Consider the following 20795-nt stretch of genomic DNA (forward strand, 5'->3'; position numbering starts at 1 on the left):
TATCCTGGTGGGAGATAAGCTCAAGTGGTCGGCATACTCTTTTAATTCACGTTCGGCGGTGGGGTTCGCCGTTTAAAGTGTTTACACACAAATTAAAGTCAAGCACAAGTCCCCAACCCCCTGGGGTTTATTCGGTAAGTATTTCGTGTTTTATACTTTGTGTGCTTGAAAAAGAACCAAAAACCAGTGTGTAACAGAGTGTATGTGCCTCTGTGTGTGCTACACAATGTAAATACAGACAACGATGTCGACGACGACGACCAGGGGGGACTAGGCCTATAAAACAGAGATCCCTGGCCTGGTCTGGCCTGGCACTGGGACTGGGACTTTGCCTGGCATCCCCACAGAATCCTGGGCTCTTTGAAGTCGAAACCTTCGAGAGGGGCTTGATGAGTTCATGCAGATAGCTCTGGCAATTTCGCCAGCGAGATTTATTACCAATCTTGGAAATTTCTGGGGCAGCCCCGCAGTATTTACACTCGCATCTGCCCTCTTAAAACGGGGCAGCCGAGAGTAGGACTTCAATTGCGTTATAAATAATTAAATTGCGTTTACACATGGTAATTGGCAGACGGTTGCGATACCCCTGCATCAAGCATACGCCGCGTGTGCCAGCTGCAAAGATTTTCGAACTAGGTTAACTTGTTTTCGTCTTCAGTCATGAATGCTTGTGGAAAAACTTGAGAAGGCTTAGGCAACAGGATGGAGGTAAAGTTAACCCACAGTCCGACAGGAGTAACAATTCAATGAGCTTTGAAATAATTACCTGACTTTAGGGGGTATTACGTGTGATTAGTTACAGAACAAAGCCCAGATTGCATTTTTCATTCAGCATAATGCTAAGTGAGTTTCCCTTCAAAATCTTTACAAATTATTTTCTCCCTTTAAATAATCTCGGGCCCATTCGATTTGTTCGATTGTACGGCCCAGTATTGTGTGAAGTGCGCTGAAAAATTAGCAGTCTGTGCCGGGCTGGCCACAAAAATGAATAAAATGGAATCGTGTAAATGGCTGCGTGACCCGTCACCCCATTAAAAAGGTCACAGACACGGCTCCGACTGCCTGGGCCACTTTACCCTTGCGCACGTGACCAGAAACCTTAAAAAAAGATGCCACATACATATATGTATATATAAAATTGTGAAAATGAAAACCGCAGGACTTACCGACAGACATTCAGGCAGCCAACCATCAGGTGAGTCTCCTGGCAAAGTCTTCTGGCTTTTGTGCATTTCATTTTCGTTCGCATAATCAAGTTAATTTCCCAAAGAAGAAATGAATCACAATGTCGGAGGAGCAAAACCGAATGATTACATTTAAGATGATTTTGGCAGATTTACGCCGGTTGGCAAAAAGTTTTGCTCCCCTTCCGATTGGAAAACTTTTAAAACGCATTAAGCCCGTTGTAATCTGGCAGGATCCGGGGGACCAAAAAGCCGGAAGAAGGCCCAGCAGTATCCCGGCACATCCTTGCACATTCATGTAGTAAATGTATTCATCCACTCAGACAGAGCTTGCATATTAATAATGCGAGAGCTCCTAACGAGCCCCGATGCTTGGTTTCTGATTTGGCACGTGCCGTCTGGACGGCTGGTTGGCTGGACGGTAGGACTCACCTGGTCCTGGAAGTTCATTTAATCGCTGGCCGCTCATTAATTGCACCGCAAACATGGCTCATAACTGGCGACTAACGGGTTGACGGAACGGCCAAAATGGCCAATTGGGGTGAAGAGCACTTGCTCATTTAAATGGCACTCACGTAGGTCGGCTTTTGGGGTTGTTGGCACTTTTTGGGGGGCAAAGGTTAATGCCGCAAAAGGACCCAGCCGATGACAGACCAATTGCCGCTGATGTCATGCGGGGGGACTTTTTTCACCGAGTGGTGATGATGATAAATCAGTTCTATTTAAAGTTATTTTAGCTTCGTTGGAAACATTTCCCCCTAAAAATAGCCACTGACTGTAAATGGGGAAAATTCATCAAGATTTGACTTCATTTTTCTGCGAAAATTAAAAAGCCAACCGTGTGGTTGGTTCTTTTTCACTTTTGGCCACCTCAACTGTCAAAAACAGCGAGTTGAACCACGCAAGCTTCCCGCACACACCCACACTTACCCCACACCCACACCCACACCTAAACACATACAAGTGCCACGCCTACAAGCACTTACACTTGCCACTGTTCGCCTCATATCCGAGACACCTTCGACAGTGCTTTGGTTTTTGTGCGGCGGCAACGCTGCGTATGCGTGATTTGTGTGTCTTATCAATCACGTCTAATGGAATTTCTTTTGCCCCACCGCCGTCGCCTGACTCTTGAACCAGGACAAAGTTCCTTAATAATTTATAATAAGTTTCCATCTCCGTCCCCCCAGCACGCGACCTTAAAATTGAAAAGTTTTCCAATGTCGTTCGCCCCAATGACTTATACGCCCATATAACAGGCCACATTATCGATGTACTTTATGTATGTTGTGGCATGTTGTTCTTTTAAAACATATGATTATGTAAACTCTAGACTGACTCCAAGATGAGGGCCGCATATGGCTCCAGCGACAAGTTGCTCAGAGTAACGCTGTCACTGTGGATATAAAATTTGGAAATTACTTGGTGTTTAATTTTTGAGTCATAAACCGAATAGGACTTACCCAACGGTTGCCTTGGCCAGCGGGTTGGCCAACTTGATTTTGTAGTTGCCCTGGGCATACAGGGCACTTGCCACATCCAGAGCAGAGACACTGGTATCCAGAACATTGGCCACCAGGATGTAGGTAGTCTCCCCGGTCAGCGATCTCTTGATGGCCAACAGATTCTCGCCCACATTCGCGTATCGAGTGGCTCCCGATTGCAGAGTCTTCAGTTTTCGCAACTCCACCATCTGCTTGTACAGGCTCAAGTGACTGGGACTTGTTGCGTTCTCCGTCTTTGCATTCACTGTCACGTAGTTGGGGTTGATGGGCAACCATGTGGTCGAATTGGTGGAGAAGCCAGCGTTCGCCTCGTCGCTCCACTGGAAGGGAGTTCTGGCAGGATCCCGGGTGAACTGTTCATATATGTTCGCGTTGGAGTTGCAAGCCGCCGGATCCCGGCTGTCTTCCCAGCTAATGTCCAAATCCGTCATGCCCAGCTCCTCGCCCTGGTAGGTGATGCTGACTCCGGGCAAGAACATCTGGAGCATGTTCATCAGGTCGATGCGATTTTCCCCATAGCGACTGCCAACACGCCGTTGGTCATGGTTTCCCATCTAATGATTGAGAATTAGTTAAAAAGGAAGGGGATTAACTTATTTTTCCTCAAACTTACCACCCAGTTAGCTGTTCTTGAGGCTGGCATCTGAGTTAGCCAACTGTTGATGATCTTCACAAACCCGGCAGCATTGAGCTGAGTATTATTTTTATCGCCATTGCCGCCGATTATGAACTGGAAGTTGAAGGGAATCTGGGCGCCCTTGGTGGTGCGATTGCCATAGAACTGCATTACATAGTCCAGACCGGAGTAGGTCTCCACCATGATGATTCGAGTATCGCCTCCGTGGATGCGCTGGTAGTCGTCCATAAGAGTGCGCCACTGGTACACCATGTCCACCGTTTCGTACAGGTCCTGTGTGTAAATATGCTTCAAATAAGAAGAGTCATCCGGATCATCTGTGTAGCCACTAAGAGGCTCATCGGGATAACGTCCATTGGCGTCGGGCAAGACCTCGAAGCACCAGGGCACGGCATCCATGCGGAATCCAGCCACTCCGCGATCTAGCCAATAGGTAAGCACCCGTTTCATCTGCGCCACCACGGCGGGATTACGGTAGTTAAGATCCGGCTGCTTCACGGCAAACTGGTGGAGATAGTACTGGCCCCGCTCATCGTTCCACTCCCACGCGCTTCCCCGGAAGGCTTGCAGCCAGTTGGAAGGAGGCTCGCGCTCCCCTGTGGTGGCGTTGAGGTAGCCATCGTGCCACATGTAATAATCCTCATAGCCCTTCTCGCGCTTCACCGACTTTTGGAACCAGACATTCTCATCGCTCGAGTGATTGGGCACAAAGTCCATGACAATTTTGATGTTTCGCTTGTTGGCCTCCAGGATCAGCTCATCAAAGTCCGCCAGGGTTCCGTACTCCTCCTGGATGTCGAAGAAATCTGAGATATCGTAGCCGAAATCTGCCATTGGCGAGGTGTAAATGGGGGACAACCAAGTGGCCGTCACTCCAATCTCCTTTAGGTAATCCAACTTGGAGATAATGCCTTGCAGATCACCAATACCATCGCCGTTGGAATCCTTGAAGGAGCGCGGGTAGATCTGATAGAACTGCGCCGTCTGCCACCAATCCAGAGTGGTATCTGTAGTGGTGGAAGCCCTTTCCAGCTCCTCCAGATCTACGGCCGCTGATCGCCCAAGGGCGCACTGCTGCCCCAGAACGAGCAACGCTACGATTAAGTTTAAGTTTTTGAGACACGCCATCACTGACTGACCACCTCGCCGCTGAGGCACGTCTTTTATAGCCAAGCTCCCCAAGATCTTCCCCGATAAGCTCAAGTATTTTGACTGCCTTTATTTTAAGTATTCAATAATAAACCAGCAGCTGGAACCAAATATTCGACTCATCGATTGCTCACATAGAGTACCACTTGAGCCAGAAACAGATAAACCCCCAGCACAGGAAGCAAGCGAACCTCTCCATTAGTGGCGTAACTGTAATATGACGATGTGGACTGTAGGATAAGAGAGTCCTTGGGTTGTAATTGCAGGGACGAAGAGTTCACGACATCGCTACAAATAAAATATATAAGTTTGTACATAAGTTTAAAACTTCAGCCCTCTCGACCTACCCCACTTTGGCAATGGATCGTTCAGTGACCACCAGAACTTTGAACTGAGCCGGAAGACCAGGGAAGCTTTGCTGCAGGTTAATAGTCTCAACTCCATCGTAAATGTTTAGAACAGTCACTAAAGTAGAGTCTTCCTGGTAGTATCTGCAAAAGAGGAGTTTTTTATATTACTTTCAGGATTAAGCCTCACTTTCCTGACCTCATCACAGCCAGAACTGCATCGCTGACGGCCTTGACTTTGGTGTTTCCGAGTTGTAGTGTTTTGGATTGATTCCTCAGCTGCCAAAGCTGTTTAAAAATATTCAAGTGACTAAGAGGACGCTGCCGTTCCTGCTCTACATTGACCTGCTTGTAGTCCAATGCAATTGGTAGCCACGTCTTGCTGGCATTGCTGAATCCGGCATCCTGAGCACAGCTCCACTGGAAGGGTGTCCTCTCCGGATCACGGGTGAACTGCTCGTAGATGTTGGGATTGGTGTTGCAGGCAGAAGGGTCCACGGTGTCCTTCCAGGAGATCCAAACATCCGTCATGCCCAGCTCCTCGCCCTGGTATGTGACACTAGCGCCGGGAAGGGTAGAGGTGAGCATGTTCAACATGTCGACCCGATCTCTGCCCAGACGGGAGCCAACGCGGGGCTTGTCATGATTGCCAAGCTAGGGGTTGTATAAAGTCATAAGGAAGAGTTTCATTGATTAGAAGAGTGTTTCAACTTACCACCCAATTGGCGGTGCGACCCTCTGGCATATGTTGGAGCCACTTCATCACTGTATCTTCATAGTTATGGGCATTTGAAGAGTTGGATAGCTCGCTAATCAAAAGAAAGTTAAACGGAAGCTGGGCCCCCTCCGCCGTGCCATTGCCGTAGTATTTCATGACGATGTCGATGGGTGAATAGGTCTCAGCCATCAAGATTCGCTCTTCCCCACCGTTCTCGTATACAAAAGCGTCTAGCACGGCCCGCCACGAGTAAACCAGGTCAATGGTCTCCGGCTGATCCACCGTATAAATATGCTTCAGATAACCGTAGTCCTCGGGGTCATTGTCCCAGTCATTGCGCGGCTCATCGCGGTACTGACCCTGGGCATCAGGCGCTATCTCAAAGACATGAGGCACTGCATCGATACGGAATCCGGAGACACCCTTGGCCAGCCAGAAGCGCAAAACGTTCTATTGGAAATTGATAAATGAAATAATAATTTCATCGGTATGTTTATGTATGACTTACATTCATCGCTTCGCGAACCTTCGGATTGCGATAATTGAGATCTGGTTGCTTTTTCACAAACTGATGCAAGTAGTACTCCTTCCGACCCTCGTGCCACTCCCAGGCACTGCCGCGGAAGACACTGATCCAGTTCGATGGAGGTTGTCGAACACCGTTCACTATGCGTCCAGGATGCCACACGTAGAAGTCCTTGTAATCTGGATCCTTGGCCGCCGATCGACGGAACCACTCGCATTCGTCGCTGGAGTGATTGGGGACAAAGTCCAGAATTATCTTGATGTCCAGCTTCTTGGCCACCTTCATAAGGTTTTCAAAGTCCGACATTGTTCCGAAAATGGAAGCAATCTCTGTGAAATTGGCAATATCATAGCCGAAATCCGCCATGGGTGAAGTGAAAATGGGAGAGAGCCAAGTGGCCGTGATTCCCAGTTCCTTGAGGTAGGGCAGTTGATCGGCAATACCTACACGAAAGTCAACATAATGTAAGCTATAATGAATATAGACAACATTTAGGTAAACTCACCATTTAGATCGCCAACGCCATCGCCATTGCTGTCTTTGAATGACCTTGGATAAATCTGATAGAAGGCACCTGTCTGCCACCATTTTGGTCCTTCGTTCCTTTTCAAAATGTCCTCAAAGTCCACATGGTAATTGGGATAGGGTTGACTCCAGGTTACCCCTAAAATATGAAGCAGGACAAAGAGTACTGCCCCCAGTCGGTGCGTAATCATAATGCCCGCTGATTGACTTAACAGCAGATTCTTGCTTATTATTTGATCTTTCCTGAGTGAGTAAACAAACGCGACTGACGATCGGATGCAAATCCAAAGCTCACTAAAGCACAGAGACTACAGCAAAAAAATAAACCAGAGGCGTAGTTAACAAGGGGAAGTAGTAGTAGAAGTAAATATAATTTGGATACTGGATATTGATTTGTTGCGGCGTAAAGCTTTTAACTCCAAGATATGACCCAACCCCTCTTTTTCGCCGGTATCTACGCCCATGATGGAATGCATATACTTTCGTACATATATTTTATTTATAAATAAAGAGAGAACAAATTTTTTTGAAAAATAGAACGACCAGCGAAAATCAAAGAGTGGGAGAGAAATAAGAACCCATAGAAAATATTTACAGTTTTTTAGAATATAACCCTAATTTATTTTATTGGTATTATTTTAATTTTTATTTAGAATCGAATTTCAAATTTCAAATTTTTTCTGTTCGATTTATTTTATAGGTTTTCTGATATCTTAGCTTTAATTAAAGAGTAATATATGTACATTGTATATTAAAAAGAACATATATACTATAAAGGTTTTATCACGGCTTGTTCATAAACATATAAGGAGGGTTATCAATCAACTCTTCAGCTTAAACAATCAACAACTTTTGTTATTTTGAATGAAGTTATTCATATAAAATATATTCCTCCCTCCTTCGATTAAAATCTGCTTTAAAAAGCATTAAAATGTTCAGTTGTTTTTAATTTTCGAAGCATTATAAACTTAAACGGTCACGGTGGATCGGAGAACAATGGACTCATGGGGCATGAGGGTGACACTGCTAGTGGACAACTGATCTCCGACCTTCTTGATGGACTTTTCGGTGACCAGAGCATACTGGAACTTTGCGGGAAGATCGTCGAAAACATTGGACAGGTTGACATTCTCAATGGAGTCGAAGATGTTGAACAGAGAGATGTAAACATAGTTGCCGCTCAAGTGGCTAAAAAAATAAAAAATATATTATAATTGGAAAACACATACATAATTGAAAACTTTGATTTACTTACCGCTTAACAGCCAGAACATAGTTGCTCACCGCCTTAATCTCGGCAGATCCTTCCTCAATACTGGGCTCCTGGCGCAGGGCCTGCAGCCGCTTGAACACATTCAAATGGCTGAGGGATACCCCACGTTCGGTCTTTACATTACGCTGGGTAAAGTCGGAGGCCACTGGCAACCAGGTGCTCTTACCCGTGGTGAATCCAGCCATCTTCTCGTCAGACCAGTGCATCGGAGTACGAGCCGGATCACGAGAGTTGTCCATGTAGTTTGCCTCATAGCCATTGCAGGCCTGGGGATCCACGGTGTCCTCCCAGGACACATACCCATCGAGCATGCCCAGCTCCTCGCCGTTGTAAGTGATGCTGCAGCCAGGCAGGGTCAAGAGCAGGATGTTGAAAAGATCCACGCGATCGGCACCGAAACGGGAACCCACTCGGTTTTTGTCGTGGTTTCCAATCTGATCGCAAAGTAATTAATTGATGTGATTAGCAACGTGACTAATGGCCAATCCCCATTTAATACCTACCACCCAGTTGGCACTCTTGCCCTCGGGCATCAAGTTGAGCCAGTTGTTAATCAGGTACTCGTAATGATAGGCATCGGAATCGTAGTGCAGATTGCTTATCAGCTGGAAGTTAAATGGTATCTGGGCACCGTCGGCAGTAGAGTTGCCATAGTAGTCCATAACGATCTCGATGGGGGACCAGGTTTCCACCATAAGAATGCTAGAAGTTAGTAAGGAGGTCTTCAGATTACTTTCATAGGTTATTTAACGTTTACTTACCGCTCATCACCGCCATTATCAGCTTGGAACTGCTCAAGGATTTGGCGCCATTCGTAGCTGTTGTTAAACAAGTATTTGAAAAAAAATTATAAACAATATATGTTAAAAAACCTACACCAAATGAGGGGTCTCTGGCTGGTCTACGGTGTAGATCTTATGAGTGTATCCATATTCATCTGGATCATCGGTCCAGTCGTTGCGCGGCTCATCCGGATAGTTTCCATTCTCGTCGGCTTCGATCTCAAAGGCATGATAAATGGCATCCACACGGAAGCCATCGACTCCCTTCTCCAACCAGAACCGCAGCACATTGTTCATCTCCTCACGCACCACAGGGTTGCGGAAGTTAAAGTCCGGCTGCTTCTTGTGGAACTGGTGCAAGTAGTACTCCTGGCGACCTTCATGCCACTCCCAGGCACTGCCGCGGAACACGCTCACCCAGTTGGTGGGTGGGCGGCGGTTACCATCGTCATCAACGAATCCCGGGTGCCAGATGTAGTAGTCCTTGTACTGCTCCTCTCCGGCAGCCGATCTGAGGAACCAGTCACAGTCGTCACTCGAGTGGTTGGGCACAAAGTCGAGAATGATCTTAACATCAAGCTCCTTCGCGCGGGACACCATTTTCTCGAAGTCTTCCATGGTTCCGAACAGAGGATCCACTTCCTTGAAGTCGGAGATATCGTAGCCAAAGTCGGCCATAGGGGACTTAAGGAAAGGTGACAGCCAAGTGGCCGTAACTCCAATCTCCTTCAGATACTCCAACTTTTCGGTGACTCCGTTCAAGTCCCCAACTCCGTCGCCATCGGTATCCTTGAAGGATCGAGGATAGATCTGGTAGAAGGAGGCTGTCTTCCACCAGGGCGCCGCCGCATCCACGGCCAGAAGGCCAAGGCCTATTAGCAAGAACACTTTAGTCCAAGCAGTCATTGTTAACTAGTAGAACTGAGGCTATTAGTGGTTTTTTATATACCAGCCGCCATGGAGCCTTCCTCATAATCTAAACGATGTTAAACCTTATCGTTCGGATCATATTCTTTCGACGAAAACACATACGACCACCTGGGGATAATATATGGTGGTACCTTTGATTGGACAATATAAATTAATATGCATTTAATTGTAAGGGAATCACCGAGAAGCTAAGTGCCATTTTAATTTAAAAGGCCTTTCATCTCATCATATTTTAGGTTAGCCATATTTTATGGTATTAGATAATAGTATTTACCTACCTTATGTTTTTTGAAAAATATGCGTTCTTCTCATTCCTTATCACGGCCTTGAACCCTCCAGTCTTTCTATATCTACCCCCAACAGAAGTGATTCAATAAATTATTCACCCCCAAGAATTTCTTCGTACCAATATTCCGAATTTGATAAGATATTGCCAATATGCAACTGCCAATCTGTCTCATGATCTTCTCGCGTGAGCCAGTTCGAAATACCCACAAATCTAACTCCACTGTGGCCTGGAGCCAATAAATTCCAGAATGACCATATCATAAGAAACCTATTGCTGAAAGCGAACGGGGATCGTAAATCTGCCAACGCGTTGGGCTAATCAGAAATAGTTTTTTTTATGGCGGGGCTTATTTATCGCATCCTTATCAACACCCGGGTGATGTGCATAAATAGGGGAGCTGCATAATCCGTCCGGCCATTGGTAGTCGATTGATTCTACGGGAGTCATGGTTAAGTTTTTGGTGCTCGGCTGCCTTTTGGCGTTGGCTCTGCCCACGTTGGCGGAGGTTGGCTGGTGGAAAACAGCTCAGCTGTATCAGATCTACCCCAGGTCCTACAAGGACAGCGATGGAGACGGAGTGGGAGATCTTAATGGTAAGTTAGGAGTCTCTTTTGCTGGAAGAACTTATTGAATTACTATAATCTCCCATTAGGAATCACTGAGCAGTTGCCGTATCTTAAGGAAATCGGCATTACTGCAACCTGGCTGTCCCCCATCTTCACCTCGCCCATGGCTGACTTTGGCTACGATGTGGCCGATCTCAAGAACATTGACCCAATCTTCGGCACCATGGAGGACTTTGAGAAACTAGTGGCCCGCGCCAAGGAACTGGACATCAAGATTATCCTTGATTTTGTGCCCAACCACACTAGCGATGAGTGCGACTGGTTTATCAGATCCGCTGCCGGCGAGGAGGAATACAAGGACTTCTATGTCTGGCACACTGGCAAGGTGGTGAATGGCATCCGCCAACCGCCCACCAACTGGATTAGTGTATTCCGCGGCCAGATGTGGACGTGGAACGAGCAGCGTCAGGCTTACTATCTGCACCAGTTCCATGCCAAGCAGCCCGATCTTAACTACCGCAACCCCCAGGTGGTGGAGGCGATGAAGGATGTCCTGCGCTTCTGGCTGCGCAAGGGAGCCTATGGATTCCGTATCGATGCTGTGCCCCATGTTTTCGAAGTGTCCGCTGATGCTGATGGCAACTGGCCCGATGAGCCCCGCAACGAGGGTGTGGATGACCCAGAGGACTACTCCTACTTGCAGCACATCTACACCACCAACCAGCCTGAGACCATTGAACTGGTCTACGCCTTCCGTGATGTCATTGAGGAGATGGACCGTGAACTTGGCGGTGATGACCGTATCCTGCTTACTGAAGCCTACTCCCCACTGGAAGTCCTGATGCAGTACTACGGTAACGGCACCCATCTCGGCTCCCAGATCCCCTTCAACTTCGAATTGCTGGCCAATATCAACTACTATTCGGACGCCTACCACTACTCCGAGCTGATCCACAACTGGCTGGACAACATGCCCGAGGGACAGACTGCCAACTGGGTGTTCGGCAACCACGATCAAAGTCGCATCGGAACTCGCCTGGGAGCTGATAGAATCGACTCCGTTAACATAATCAAATCCATCCTGCCCGGCATTGATATCACTTACCAGGGCGAGGAGCTGGGCATGACCAACGTATTCATTAGCTGGGAGGATACAGTGGATCCCCAGGCCTGTCAGTCGAACGAGGAGGAATTTGAGCGACTCACCCGTGACCCCGTGCGTACTCCCTTCCAGTGGAGCGACGAGCAGAACGCCGGCTTCTCCAACGCCTCCTCCACCTGGCTGCCGGTGTCTTCGGATTACAAGCTGGTCAATGTGAAGCGGGAGCGAGGAATCGCTCTTAGCCATCTGAACATCTTCAAACAGCTTCGCACTTTGAGGGATGAGCCCACTCTGAAGCAGGGCGATACCACAGTAACAGCCATTGGGCCCAATGTGTTGGTCATCAAGCGGTGAGTGTTAGGACTGATTTAATCCTTTTTCCATACCAACTCGGTCGGTTTACTTTAGCTCCTTGGCCGGGCAGAAGTCCTACATCGCCGTCATTAACATAAACGACGACGTCGAGACAGTTGACCTGGACTCCGCCTTTACTTCCATCTCCACTCAGCTGCAGTACGTCGTCGTGAACGACAAGAGTGTGCGCCGAAAGAAGTGAGTTTGAAAAATTAATATTATAGACTATATTTAACCCATTTTGACCTTCCACAGTGACCTCACCTTTGCCAACTCTGTGCTGCTGCTGCCCAAGGAAGCAGTCGTCCTGAGCACTGTTTAAACTAATATAGTAATTTTTTCATAAAAATAAAAAACGATTTATAAACAAAAATTTGGCGGACTTTCCGATTTTTATTACTCAGTGCGAGGCTTATCGTAATGCCTCGCATTACGACCCACACAAAGTCGTATAAGCACTGATTAGACCGGAAAAAACTGAAAACTCGGACTAATAGCTATTAAATTCATTGGGCAATTAGCCCGTATCATAATATTCCGATTCTTAGCGCACGATTTTAAGATTAATCTCCAAGGTAATATTTCCTAGTTCCATATCAGAAGGCTATATCTGGGGGGTCTCAAGTGGGTGGTCCTGTAATCTAGATTTACGTAATTGCCACTCAAAGTTCAGTCGCCGCGAATCACATGCACTCAACGGCTGACTTAACCATCCAATCCATATCTTTATGGGGGTCCCCAACACAGTTATTGATTAAGAAAAATATATAATATTTTGTATTTTAAATTAATTTTAATCAAACAAAAATACTTCATGCACAGGGCCGGATTTATGTAGAAAATGCCGCCCTTATTATTAATTGAAATTGAAAACTTCCTAAATCAAATGTCGGGGAAACCGTGAACTATATACATAATTATTAACAGATTAAATAAATGTATATCGTTGGTTGAATTCATTTATTGTTTTATGATATAAAAATAGTCACATAAGGTTTATTTCAAAAAAACTAAAACTTGACTTTAGCTAATACCGTAATTATTAATGTCACAATTGTTTTTGTTGACTTCATTGGAATACATCGTTATTTCTTACGGAATTGTAGGATTCCAATTACTTGTTTTAATCAATTAGATTTATTTGTTTTTTTTAAATTTTGCCGCCCCCCGAAATTTGCCGCCCTGTGCGCGAGCACCGACCGCACATAGTGTAAATCCAACGCTGTTCATGCATGCCAACGTAAAACCACCGCCTCGTATGGCATAAGAATAATTCTCTCTTTTAGGTTAACAGTGTTGCTGGGGAAAATAAATAATAGTTATTTGAAACAAATTCAATTTGTAATGTATGACTTACCCTGGATAACGTGGTGAGTAAGCAGTGACCAGGACATATTCGTAGGTTTTGGAGTCCAGGCCATCTAGGATCTCCATGTTGTTGCCCATGTTTACCAGAATTCGATATTCCTCGCTGATTTTGTTGGTACTTGAAAAGAAAGAGGTTTTTTTTAAGACAAGATGGATATAAATCATAAATTACTTACCGAATGATCTGCAGAACCTGTTCTGTGACCGCTTCATAGGAGAAGCCTCCCTCTTCCTTGAAAGACAGAAAGGCGGAGCTACTCTTCAATGCCTGGAGTCTTTTGAAGATGTTCAACGAGGATCGTGCGACTCCCCGTTCAGTCTGGACATTGTACCTTACGTAGTCTGGGTTCACGGGCAACCACGTTGTCTCACCCGAAGAAAAATCAGCGTTCTGTCCTGGTGTCCACTGCATGGGTGTCCGCTCTCCATCACGATCCTCGCAGGAGTCGCCAGTGCACGCGATTTCTACGTTGGACATACCAATCTCCTCGCCGTAGTACGTAACTGATGCTCCTGGCAGGGCGTTAACTATCACATTTAGGAGGTCCACCTTGTGAGCTCCCATACGATCGGCCACCCGAATAGTATCATGGTTTCCGATCACCCAGTTGGCCGTCTGATGATCCCTCCACATGGTGTTCATCCAGTAGTCGATGGATCCTACCACATCCCTGGCGGTGGAGTAGCCATCCAGGTACATCAGCTGGAAGTTCATGGGTAGCTGAGTGCCCAGGTTGGTGCTGTTTCCAAAGTAAGCGCTTAAAGTTTCCACGGAGGAGTAAGCTTCAGCCAGAAGCACCCGTGAATCGCCCCCATTCTCCGCCTGATAGGCATCCAAATAGGCCCGCCATTCATACATCAGATCTACTGTGGCCGGCTGGTCCTTGGTGTAGATGTGGTCGTGGTAGTCATAGGCCTCCGGGTTATTGCTCCAGCCACTTATTGGCTCATCCGGATACGAACCGTTGGCTTCTCGCTTCTCATAGATGTGGGGCACTGCATCGATACGGAATCCATCCACACCACGATCCAGCCAAAATTTTAGCACGTCGAGCATGTGCTCCCGTACCATCGGGTTGGTGAAGTTGAGGTCGGGCTGCTTCACCTGGAACTGGTGTAGAAAGTACTGCTGGCGCTTCTCGTTCCACGTCCACATGGGTCCACCAAACACTGAGATCCAGTTGGAAGGTGCTTCCCTCTCGCCCGTAACCTCGTTCAGCTTTCCGTCATCCCAGACATAGAAGTCGTCGTATCCCTCCTCGCGGTTCACCGACTTCTCGAACCACTCGTTCTCATCGCTCGAATGATTGGGCACAAAGTCCAAAATGATTTTTACGCCCAGGGACTTGGCCTCGACGATCAGGGCATCGAAGTCTGATAGAGTGCCGAAGATCGGGTCGATGTCGTAGAAGTTGGAGATGTCGTAACCAAAGTCCGACATGGGCGAGGTGAAAATGGGTGACAGCCAGGTGGCCGTGATGCCGATTTCCTTGAGGTAGCCCAGCCGGGAAGTGATGCCTTTCAGGTCGCCGATACCATCGCCATCGCTGTCCTGGAAGGAGCGCGGGTAAATCTGGTACAAGGCGGCGTTCTCCCACCAATCAATGTCGGCAGCACCCGCCGTTGCGGCGGAAAGCAGAAGGAATGCCACCAGGCCGAGATGTGTCCACTTTGGCATTTCGATAGCGTTTGAGTGGGCCAAACTCAATTTGCTAATAACAATTGCCCGGCCATGTAGCGATTGGAACTCCGATAAGGCCGCAATTGTTCCGACCAACTGGTAATCTGTCAGTGTTTTATCGCATATTTGCTAGATTAAATAACTGCGGGCAGGGCTTTCCTCCTCCGGGCCCTCCTTTCGCCCATTTTATTGGATATTCCACTTAAGCGCGAAGTGTCGTAAAATTGCCATAAAAATGTTAAATACGATTGCAGGAATAAACCGCTGACAAGCCACGCATTCTGATACTGGATCAATACTCTTAGTAATACTTGGAACAGGAACCACTGAAGGATGTTTTCAAACCCAATTAGAAAAGAAATTTTAGTTCTTGCTTAAACAGAACCACCACAAGGTGTTAAATAATATGAATGGAGCTAAAAATTCTCGCTAAATTTATAAGCGAGCTCTCTAAAATATTTGAATTGTGAAGTTGCTTTTAAATAAATTAGTTTTCCACCTACATTTTCCAAATGCAAAGCCCCGCAAAAGCACATAATTAGACACTTTTCCCGCACTGCTATTCAAATGTATACGCCATAAAGTAAATTCCAATTCCTGATGCAAAAAGTGAATATAATTTCCATGTAGTATCCTTGAATCCTCTCCAACAGGAGATTGCAGTTTCTGTTGAAATACACTTGCTGATTAAACCGTCAGAAGCAAACCACTCACAAGTGGTTTTAATTGAATTAAAATCCACGCTTGCCATTTGGCCTCCTTTTTAGGCACTTCAACTGGATCGGAAATGAATCCTTTGGGTAGTGTTTTCACCAAAAAGTCAACAAACACCTCACATATCAAAAGCTCTGATTGGGCTAATATTGGCTAATTTAATCCATTTAAATTAAATATACCGTTTTTAGTTACAAAGTTTACAGTGGAAGCTGCTGACAGTGCAAACATAAAAGTTTGGCTTGAATTTGTTGTCTGAAAAAGTAGTCCTGTTTAAAGGAGCAGTATATAAAATCTAAAATTTTAGTATTGCTTACGAAGTGTGTAAAACAATAAAGTTAGATCATAAATATGAATCAAGCTCACTATACAAACACTTATCATTAATTGAGCACCCGATATGGTTTCATATATCAGATTATTTTGTTTTCCAGGTAACACCATATTATTTCTTTGAAGAATAAGTACTTCCCTAATGTCTTTCGGCCCGGCAATGAGATACTCAAGCTAAAAAGTAGACTTATCAGAGATACTTGATAGACATAGATAGTAATAACAATTGGTTTAACATTTCTGCAACAATGATTATGTTTTGTCACGCTAAAATGACCCAGAGAGCTTAGGCAAGGTTATCTTTAGTGTGTTTCTACAAAACCATCGAAAAAACCATATTTTCAGTGTTGCAGTTGAAGGAGTAGGATTTGGGCCAATTGTTTTTCTTCTCCTATCAGCTGACTAATAGCCACTTCAGAGACCCAACCAAAACAGAGTGAAGAGACTTTTTCAGATAGATACACAGAAGTGTCATCGGAATTTTTCCAACAATCAGAATCTACTCGATGGTGAGTTAATCGTTTTACGTAAAGTAGAGTCACTGGGAGTGCGAAAACAATGATAATTTTAGTATGAGAACTTGAGCGGCCTGGAAAGTCAGGTGTCGTGTTTGTGCAGCAATTCAAATGGCCACTCCAAGTGGGCCAGATCTTGATAGGAGCCACCTTATCGAGCTGTATAAAAGTCGGCTGACAAGTCGGCCAGCGAACAAATTCGAACAAAATGCGGCTTCAATCGGCAGCGTGTCTACTGTTCGCCCTGGCGGGCATTGTGGGAGCCACCGAGTGGTGGGAGAGTGGCAATTACTACCAGATCTACCCTCGATCTTTCCGGGACTCGGATGGCGATGGCATCGGCGACTTGAATGGCGTCACCGAGAAGCTTCAGTATCTCAAGGACATCGGTTTTACGGCCACTTGGCTGTCGCCCATCTTCAAGTCGCCCATGGTGGACTTTGGCTACGATATATCCGACTTTTACAACATCCACCCTGAGTACGGTACCATGGAGGATTTCGAGAACATGATTGCGAAGGCCAAGGAGGTGGGCATTAAGATTATCCTGGACTTTGTGCCCAACCACTCCAGTGACCAGAACGAGTGGTTCACCAAGTCGGTGGACAGTGACCCCACCTACAAGGACTTCTACATCTGGCACGATGGAAAGATCAACAACGAGACCGGAGAGCGTGAGCCCCCCAGCAACTGGATCTCGGAATTCCGCTACAGTGCCTGGGAATGGAACGAGGTCCGTCAGCAGTACTATCTCCATCAGTTCGCTGTTCAACAGCCAGATCTGAACTACCGCAATCCGGCCGTGGTCAATGAAATGAAGAACGTGATTCGTTTCTGGTTGGCCAAGGGTGTCTCCGGCTTCCGTATTGATGCCGTGCCCTACCTGTTTGAGGTTGAGCTCGATCGCTACAATCAGTACCCCGATGAGCCCCTCACTAATGATCCAGTAAGCTGCCCGGACCCGGATGACCACTGTTATACGCAGCACATTTACACCCAAGACCAGCCGGAGACCATCGACATGGTTTACCAGTGGCGTGAATTGGTGGACGAGTTCCAAGAGGAACACGGCGGCGACAAGCGAATCCTGATGACGGAGGCCTACACCAGCTTCGACAACATTATGCTGTACTACGGCAATGGAGTGAGGAACGGTTCCCACATCCCCTTCAATTTCGACTTCTTGACGAGCATCTCCAATACCTCAACTGCAGGTGACTATGTGGAGCACATTAAGAAGTGGATGGACGCCATGCCGGCTGGTGTCTACGCCAACTGGGTGCTGGGTAACCATGACAACAAGAGAGTAGCATCCCGACTGGGAATCCAACGTACTGATCTCATCAACATCCTGCTCCAGACATTGCCTGGTCATGCGGTCACCTACAACGGCGAGGAGCTGGGCATGACCGATGTCTGGATTAGCTGGGAAGATACTGTGGATCCTCCAGCATGTAACTCGGATCCCGATAACTACTATGAACGCACTCGTGATCCAGAACGTACACCCTATCAGTGGGATGCCTCTTCCCTCGCAGGTGAGTTTTAAAAAGGATACATTCAGTGTACCATTTATTACAATATCTTTCACCCCCAGGTTTCACTAGTGCCGATCACACCTGGCTGCCCGTGGCAGAGAATTACAAGACCAATAATGCCCTGCAGCAGCTGCGTGCTCCTCGTTCTCACTTGCAGATTTTCAAGAAATTAGTCCGCGTCCGAAAGGAGCCGTCCTTCCGTCAAGGAGAGCTTAGTATTCAGGCCATTGATGATGACGTGATTATTTATTCACGGTGAGATCCTACTTTTCAAAAAATCTAGTTATGTTTAATAATATTCAATTGTTTACAGCCAAACGTCTGGCAGTGACCTGTATGTGATCGTGCTGAACTTGGGCAGCACCGCCAAGACCCTGGACCTGACCAAGTATTATGCACTGGGCACCCAAGCGGAGGTCATCACCACTTCCCTAAACTCGCAGCACACCGATGGAGAGGTCATTAGCCCCGTCTCCTTCACGGCTAACCCATATGTGGGTACAGTTCTAGTAGCAGTTTAACTTGTATTAAAAACCAATAAATATTTAGCGGGGATTCTACACGTCAAAATGTAAATAAAAACAATCTAAAAATTCATTTTGGGCCTAAGAGTATGCTTTATTTTACAGCCTCGATTTCATGCGTAGAAAGAGACCATTTTCCGATTTAAGTGTCATGGCCGCGGACAAAATGGGATCATATTTGTGAATTAATGCATCCTTTTTAGCCTTCTCCGCTGCCGGTAGCCCAACAGTGGTGGCTACATAGCCGTCTTTAGAGGCGAGTTCGTCAAGGGCAGGCAGAACCTCAAAGTTTCGTATAATCTTGGATACTACTGTCTTGATTTCGAGAAGAGCAAACTTTTGTCCAATGCAATTCCTCGGACCGGCACTAAATGGCACGTACTCGAAGGGACCAGGCTTTTCCTCTTCAAAGCGCTCGGGTCGGAACTTATGTGGATCCTTAAAAACGCGATCATTATATCCTAAGAAGAGAATGCCCAAGTTCAGCGTAGTTCCCTTAGGTACTACCTCACCATCTGAAAAAATATACAAAATATTAACAGAGTAGTTCCTCTAGGATAACAATAAACTTACCAATTACATAGTCTTTCTCAGTAAAGCGTCCAATAAACGGAACACTGGGATAGAGACGTTGAGCTTCTTTTATGAAAAGATCCAAGTATTTCATTTGGCTGATTTCTTGGAAAGTAGCATCCCGACAGAGGCTGGATTCACCCATTATGTCGCACTGCTCTTTAAATAATTTAGCCTAAAATAAATGTCAATTAATTATGTGTCACAATCATTAAAAAAATTATTCAGCTATTGCACCTGCTCATCTTGATGTCGCGATAACAAATAAACCGCAAAACCCACACCAGAGGTGGTGGTGTCATGACCCTCAAACATGAAAGTGGATACTTCTTCGTAAAGCTCCTGGGAAGTCAAGGGACGACCATCGATTTTGGAAGAAAGCAATGTATCCAAAAAGGCCATCTTTTTGCGAACGAACTCAGTGCCAGGACTTTCCGGTGTGTTGTTCAAGTTTCGAGCTTCAATCCTCTTTTCAATGATCTCGTTTGTAAAATCTTGAAGAGTTTTCAAAGTTCTCTTATAAGCTGGATAGTCGGATGCCCAGCGAAATAGCTTTTCGTTCCGTTTCCACGGATTAAAGGCCCTCATTTTAATGATGTAGCACATGCTGTAATAAAAAAAAAAAGCACTATAAGTTATTGTTCATCTTGCCGTTAGAAACACATACTCTTTAAAAGCTTGCACAACAGATGAACTTCTATTCTCCATGGCATTTATGGAAACCCCCATGGCGGTATCGCAAATTACATCCAAAGTCAGGTAATGAGCCTCCTCTTGGAAATCGAAGATGTTGTCCCCGTCCGCCACTTTTCTCAGTTGATCGATGAACTTACTGGAGTTCTCGTTCATCACCTCGTGAAAGTCCTGCAGGATATTAAAGTGGAAGGCAGGAGTGATCATTTTTCGGCGTTTGTGCCACTTGCTACCCGTACTAGTAAGCAAGCCCAAACCCAACCAGGCATGCATGAGATCATATGAATCCGCCTTCGAAATCAGTGTCTGACTACTGAGTATAAACTGTGAAGGAAATTTGCAGTATTGTATAATATATTCTTCAAAATAGCTATTTAATTTACCTCCATATATTTGGGGCATGTTATCAAAATGTTTGAATAGGATCCAATCCAGTAACGAAAATTACCTTTGCCATACTCGTGCCACCAACCGAAGAAGCGATTTAGAATTTCTATTAAAACAGATAGTTTCTATTAAGCTTTTTCACTCAAGATCCCAAGATCAAAGTTCACTTTATATCTTTCTGATGTATAACAAGGTATACACATTATCAAATTGCTCAGATATCAGATAAACCTTGTTCTCAAAACTATTTACCTGTGGGTGTCTTGCCCATTTGATGTGCATTCCCAACTACGGGCAGCATTCGGGGCCCCTGGAACTTGTTTAGCATGCGTTTGCGGCGCATTAGGCCAAGTTCGAAATAGGCCACCAAAAGCAGCGGCAAGCCTACTAGAATGCACAGCACAACCCACATATTCCCAAGAGACACAAGCCGCGAACTGAGAACTGACTAAGTTTCAACTTAAACGCATTGGGTTTATATACCGGATTCTTAGGCGATAATGACGCTGTATTCTCTTTGTCTCAATCGCTCTCTTTCAGTTCATTATCACTCAAAAAGACTCAAGACTTTAGCCGATCAAG

General features: G+C 45.9%; 7 protein-coding genes and 1 long non-coding RNA gene across 9 annotated transcripts; 3 read left to right on the forward strand and 5 right to left on the reverse strand.

Annotated features, from left to right (window-relative positions):
- The first annotated feature begins 880 nt into the window (after positions 1–880).
- LOC116654714 lies at positions 881–1508 on the forward strand. 2 transcript variants are annotated; one of them, XR_004309887.2, is made up of 2 exons: positions 881–1195; positions 1274–1508. It is a non-coding gene; the product is annotated as an uncharacterized LOC116654714 (long non-coding RNA). The 2 variants fall into 2 exon arrangements; XR_004309888.1 differs by having other exon boundaries at positions 926–1195; positions 1271–1508.
- A 929-nt stretch (positions 1509–2437) lies between these two features.
- LOC6495214 (maltase A3) lies at positions 2438–4470 on the reverse strand. Its single transcript, XM_001958801.4, has 3 exons — positions 3303–4470; positions 2648–3243; positions 2438–2580 (listed from the first exon to the last, which is right to left on the reverse strand). Exons 1-3 carry the CDS (start codon positions 4452–4454, stop codon positions 2514–2516), a joined length of 1815 nt encoding a protein of 604 aa, XP_001958837.1. The 5' UTR covers positions 4455–4470; the 3' UTR covers positions 2438–2513.
- A 55-nt stretch (positions 4471–4525) lies between these two features.
- Positions 4526–6860, reverse strand: LOC6495213 (maltase A3). The gene is made up of 6 exons (XM_001958802.4): positions 6572–6860; positions 6049–6509; positions 5538–5990; positions 5022–5476; positions 4823–4966; positions 4526–4763 (listed from the first exon to the last, which is right to left on the reverse strand). The coding sequence occupies exons 1-6, from the start codon at positions 6780–6782 to the stop codon at positions 4595–4597; spliced, it is 1893 nt and encodes a 630-aa protein (XP_001958838.1). The 5' UTR covers positions 6783–6860; the 3' UTR covers positions 4526–4594.
- Positions 6861–7517: 657 nt separating this feature from the next.
- Positions 7518–9567, reverse strand: LOC6495212 (maltase A3). The gene is made up of 5 exons (XM_001958803.4): positions 8741–9567; positions 8626–8682; positions 8368–8566; positions 7847–8298; positions 7518–7779 (listed from the first exon to the last, which is right to left on the reverse strand). Exons 1-5 carry the CDS (start codon positions 9550–9552, stop codon positions 7560–7562), a joined length of 1740 nt encoding a protein of 579 aa, XP_001958839.1. The 5' UTR covers positions 9553–9567; the 3' UTR covers positions 7518–7559.
- A 696-nt stretch (positions 9568–10263) lies between these two features.
- Positions 10264–12260, forward strand: LOC6495435 (maltase A3). The gene is made up of 4 exons (XM_001958804.4): positions 10264–10458; positions 10518–11883; positions 11942–12085; positions 12143–12260. The coding sequence occupies exons 1-4, from the start codon at positions 10311–10313 to the stop codon at positions 12207–12209; spliced, it is 1725 nt and encodes a 574-aa protein (XP_001958840.1). The 5' UTR covers positions 10264–10310; the 3' UTR covers positions 12210–12260.
- Positions 12261–12830: 570 nt separating this feature from the next.
- Positions 12831–14961, reverse strand: LOC6495211 (maltase A2). The gene is made up of 3 exons (XM_001958805.4): positions 13432–14961; positions 13245–13373; positions 12831–13186 (listed from the first exon to the last, which is right to left on the reverse strand). Exons 1-3 carry the CDS (start codon positions 14931–14933, stop codon positions 13114–13116), a joined length of 1704 nt encoding a protein of 567 aa, XP_001958841.1. The 5' UTR covers positions 14934–14961; the 3' UTR covers positions 12831–13113.
- A 1719-nt stretch (positions 14962–16680) lies between these two features.
- Positions 16681–18633, forward strand: LOC6495436 (maltase A1). Its single transcript, XM_001958806.4, has 3 exons — positions 16681–18036; positions 18096–18291; positions 18350–18633. The coding sequence occupies exons 1-3, from the start codon at positions 16707–16709 to the stop codon at positions 18555–18557; spliced, it is 1734 nt and encodes a 577-aa protein (XP_001958842.1). The 5' UTR covers positions 16681–16706; the 3' UTR covers positions 18558–18633.
- Positions 18630–20671, reverse strand: LOC6495210 (probable cytochrome P450 4e1). Its single transcript, XM_001958807.4, has 6 exons — positions 20466–20671; positions 20210–20319; positions 19801–20150; positions 19371–19740; positions 19134–19308; positions 18630–19075 (listed from the first exon to the last, which is right to left on the reverse strand). Exons 1-6 carry the CDS (start codon positions 20623–20625, stop codon positions 18660–18662), a joined length of 1581 nt encoding a protein of 526 aa, XP_001958843.1. The 5' UTR covers positions 20626–20671; the 3' UTR covers positions 18630–18659.
- Between the last annotated feature and the right edge of the window lie 124 nt (positions 20672–20795).

The sequence above is a fragment of the Drosophila ananassae genome, chromosome 3L (genome assembly GCF_017639315.1).
Source record: "Drosophila ananassae strain 14024-0371.13 chromosome 3L, ASM1763931v2, whole genome shotgun sequence".
Taxonomy (NCBI): Eukaryota; Metazoa; Arthropoda; class Insecta; order Diptera; family Drosophilidae; genus Drosophila; species Drosophila ananassae.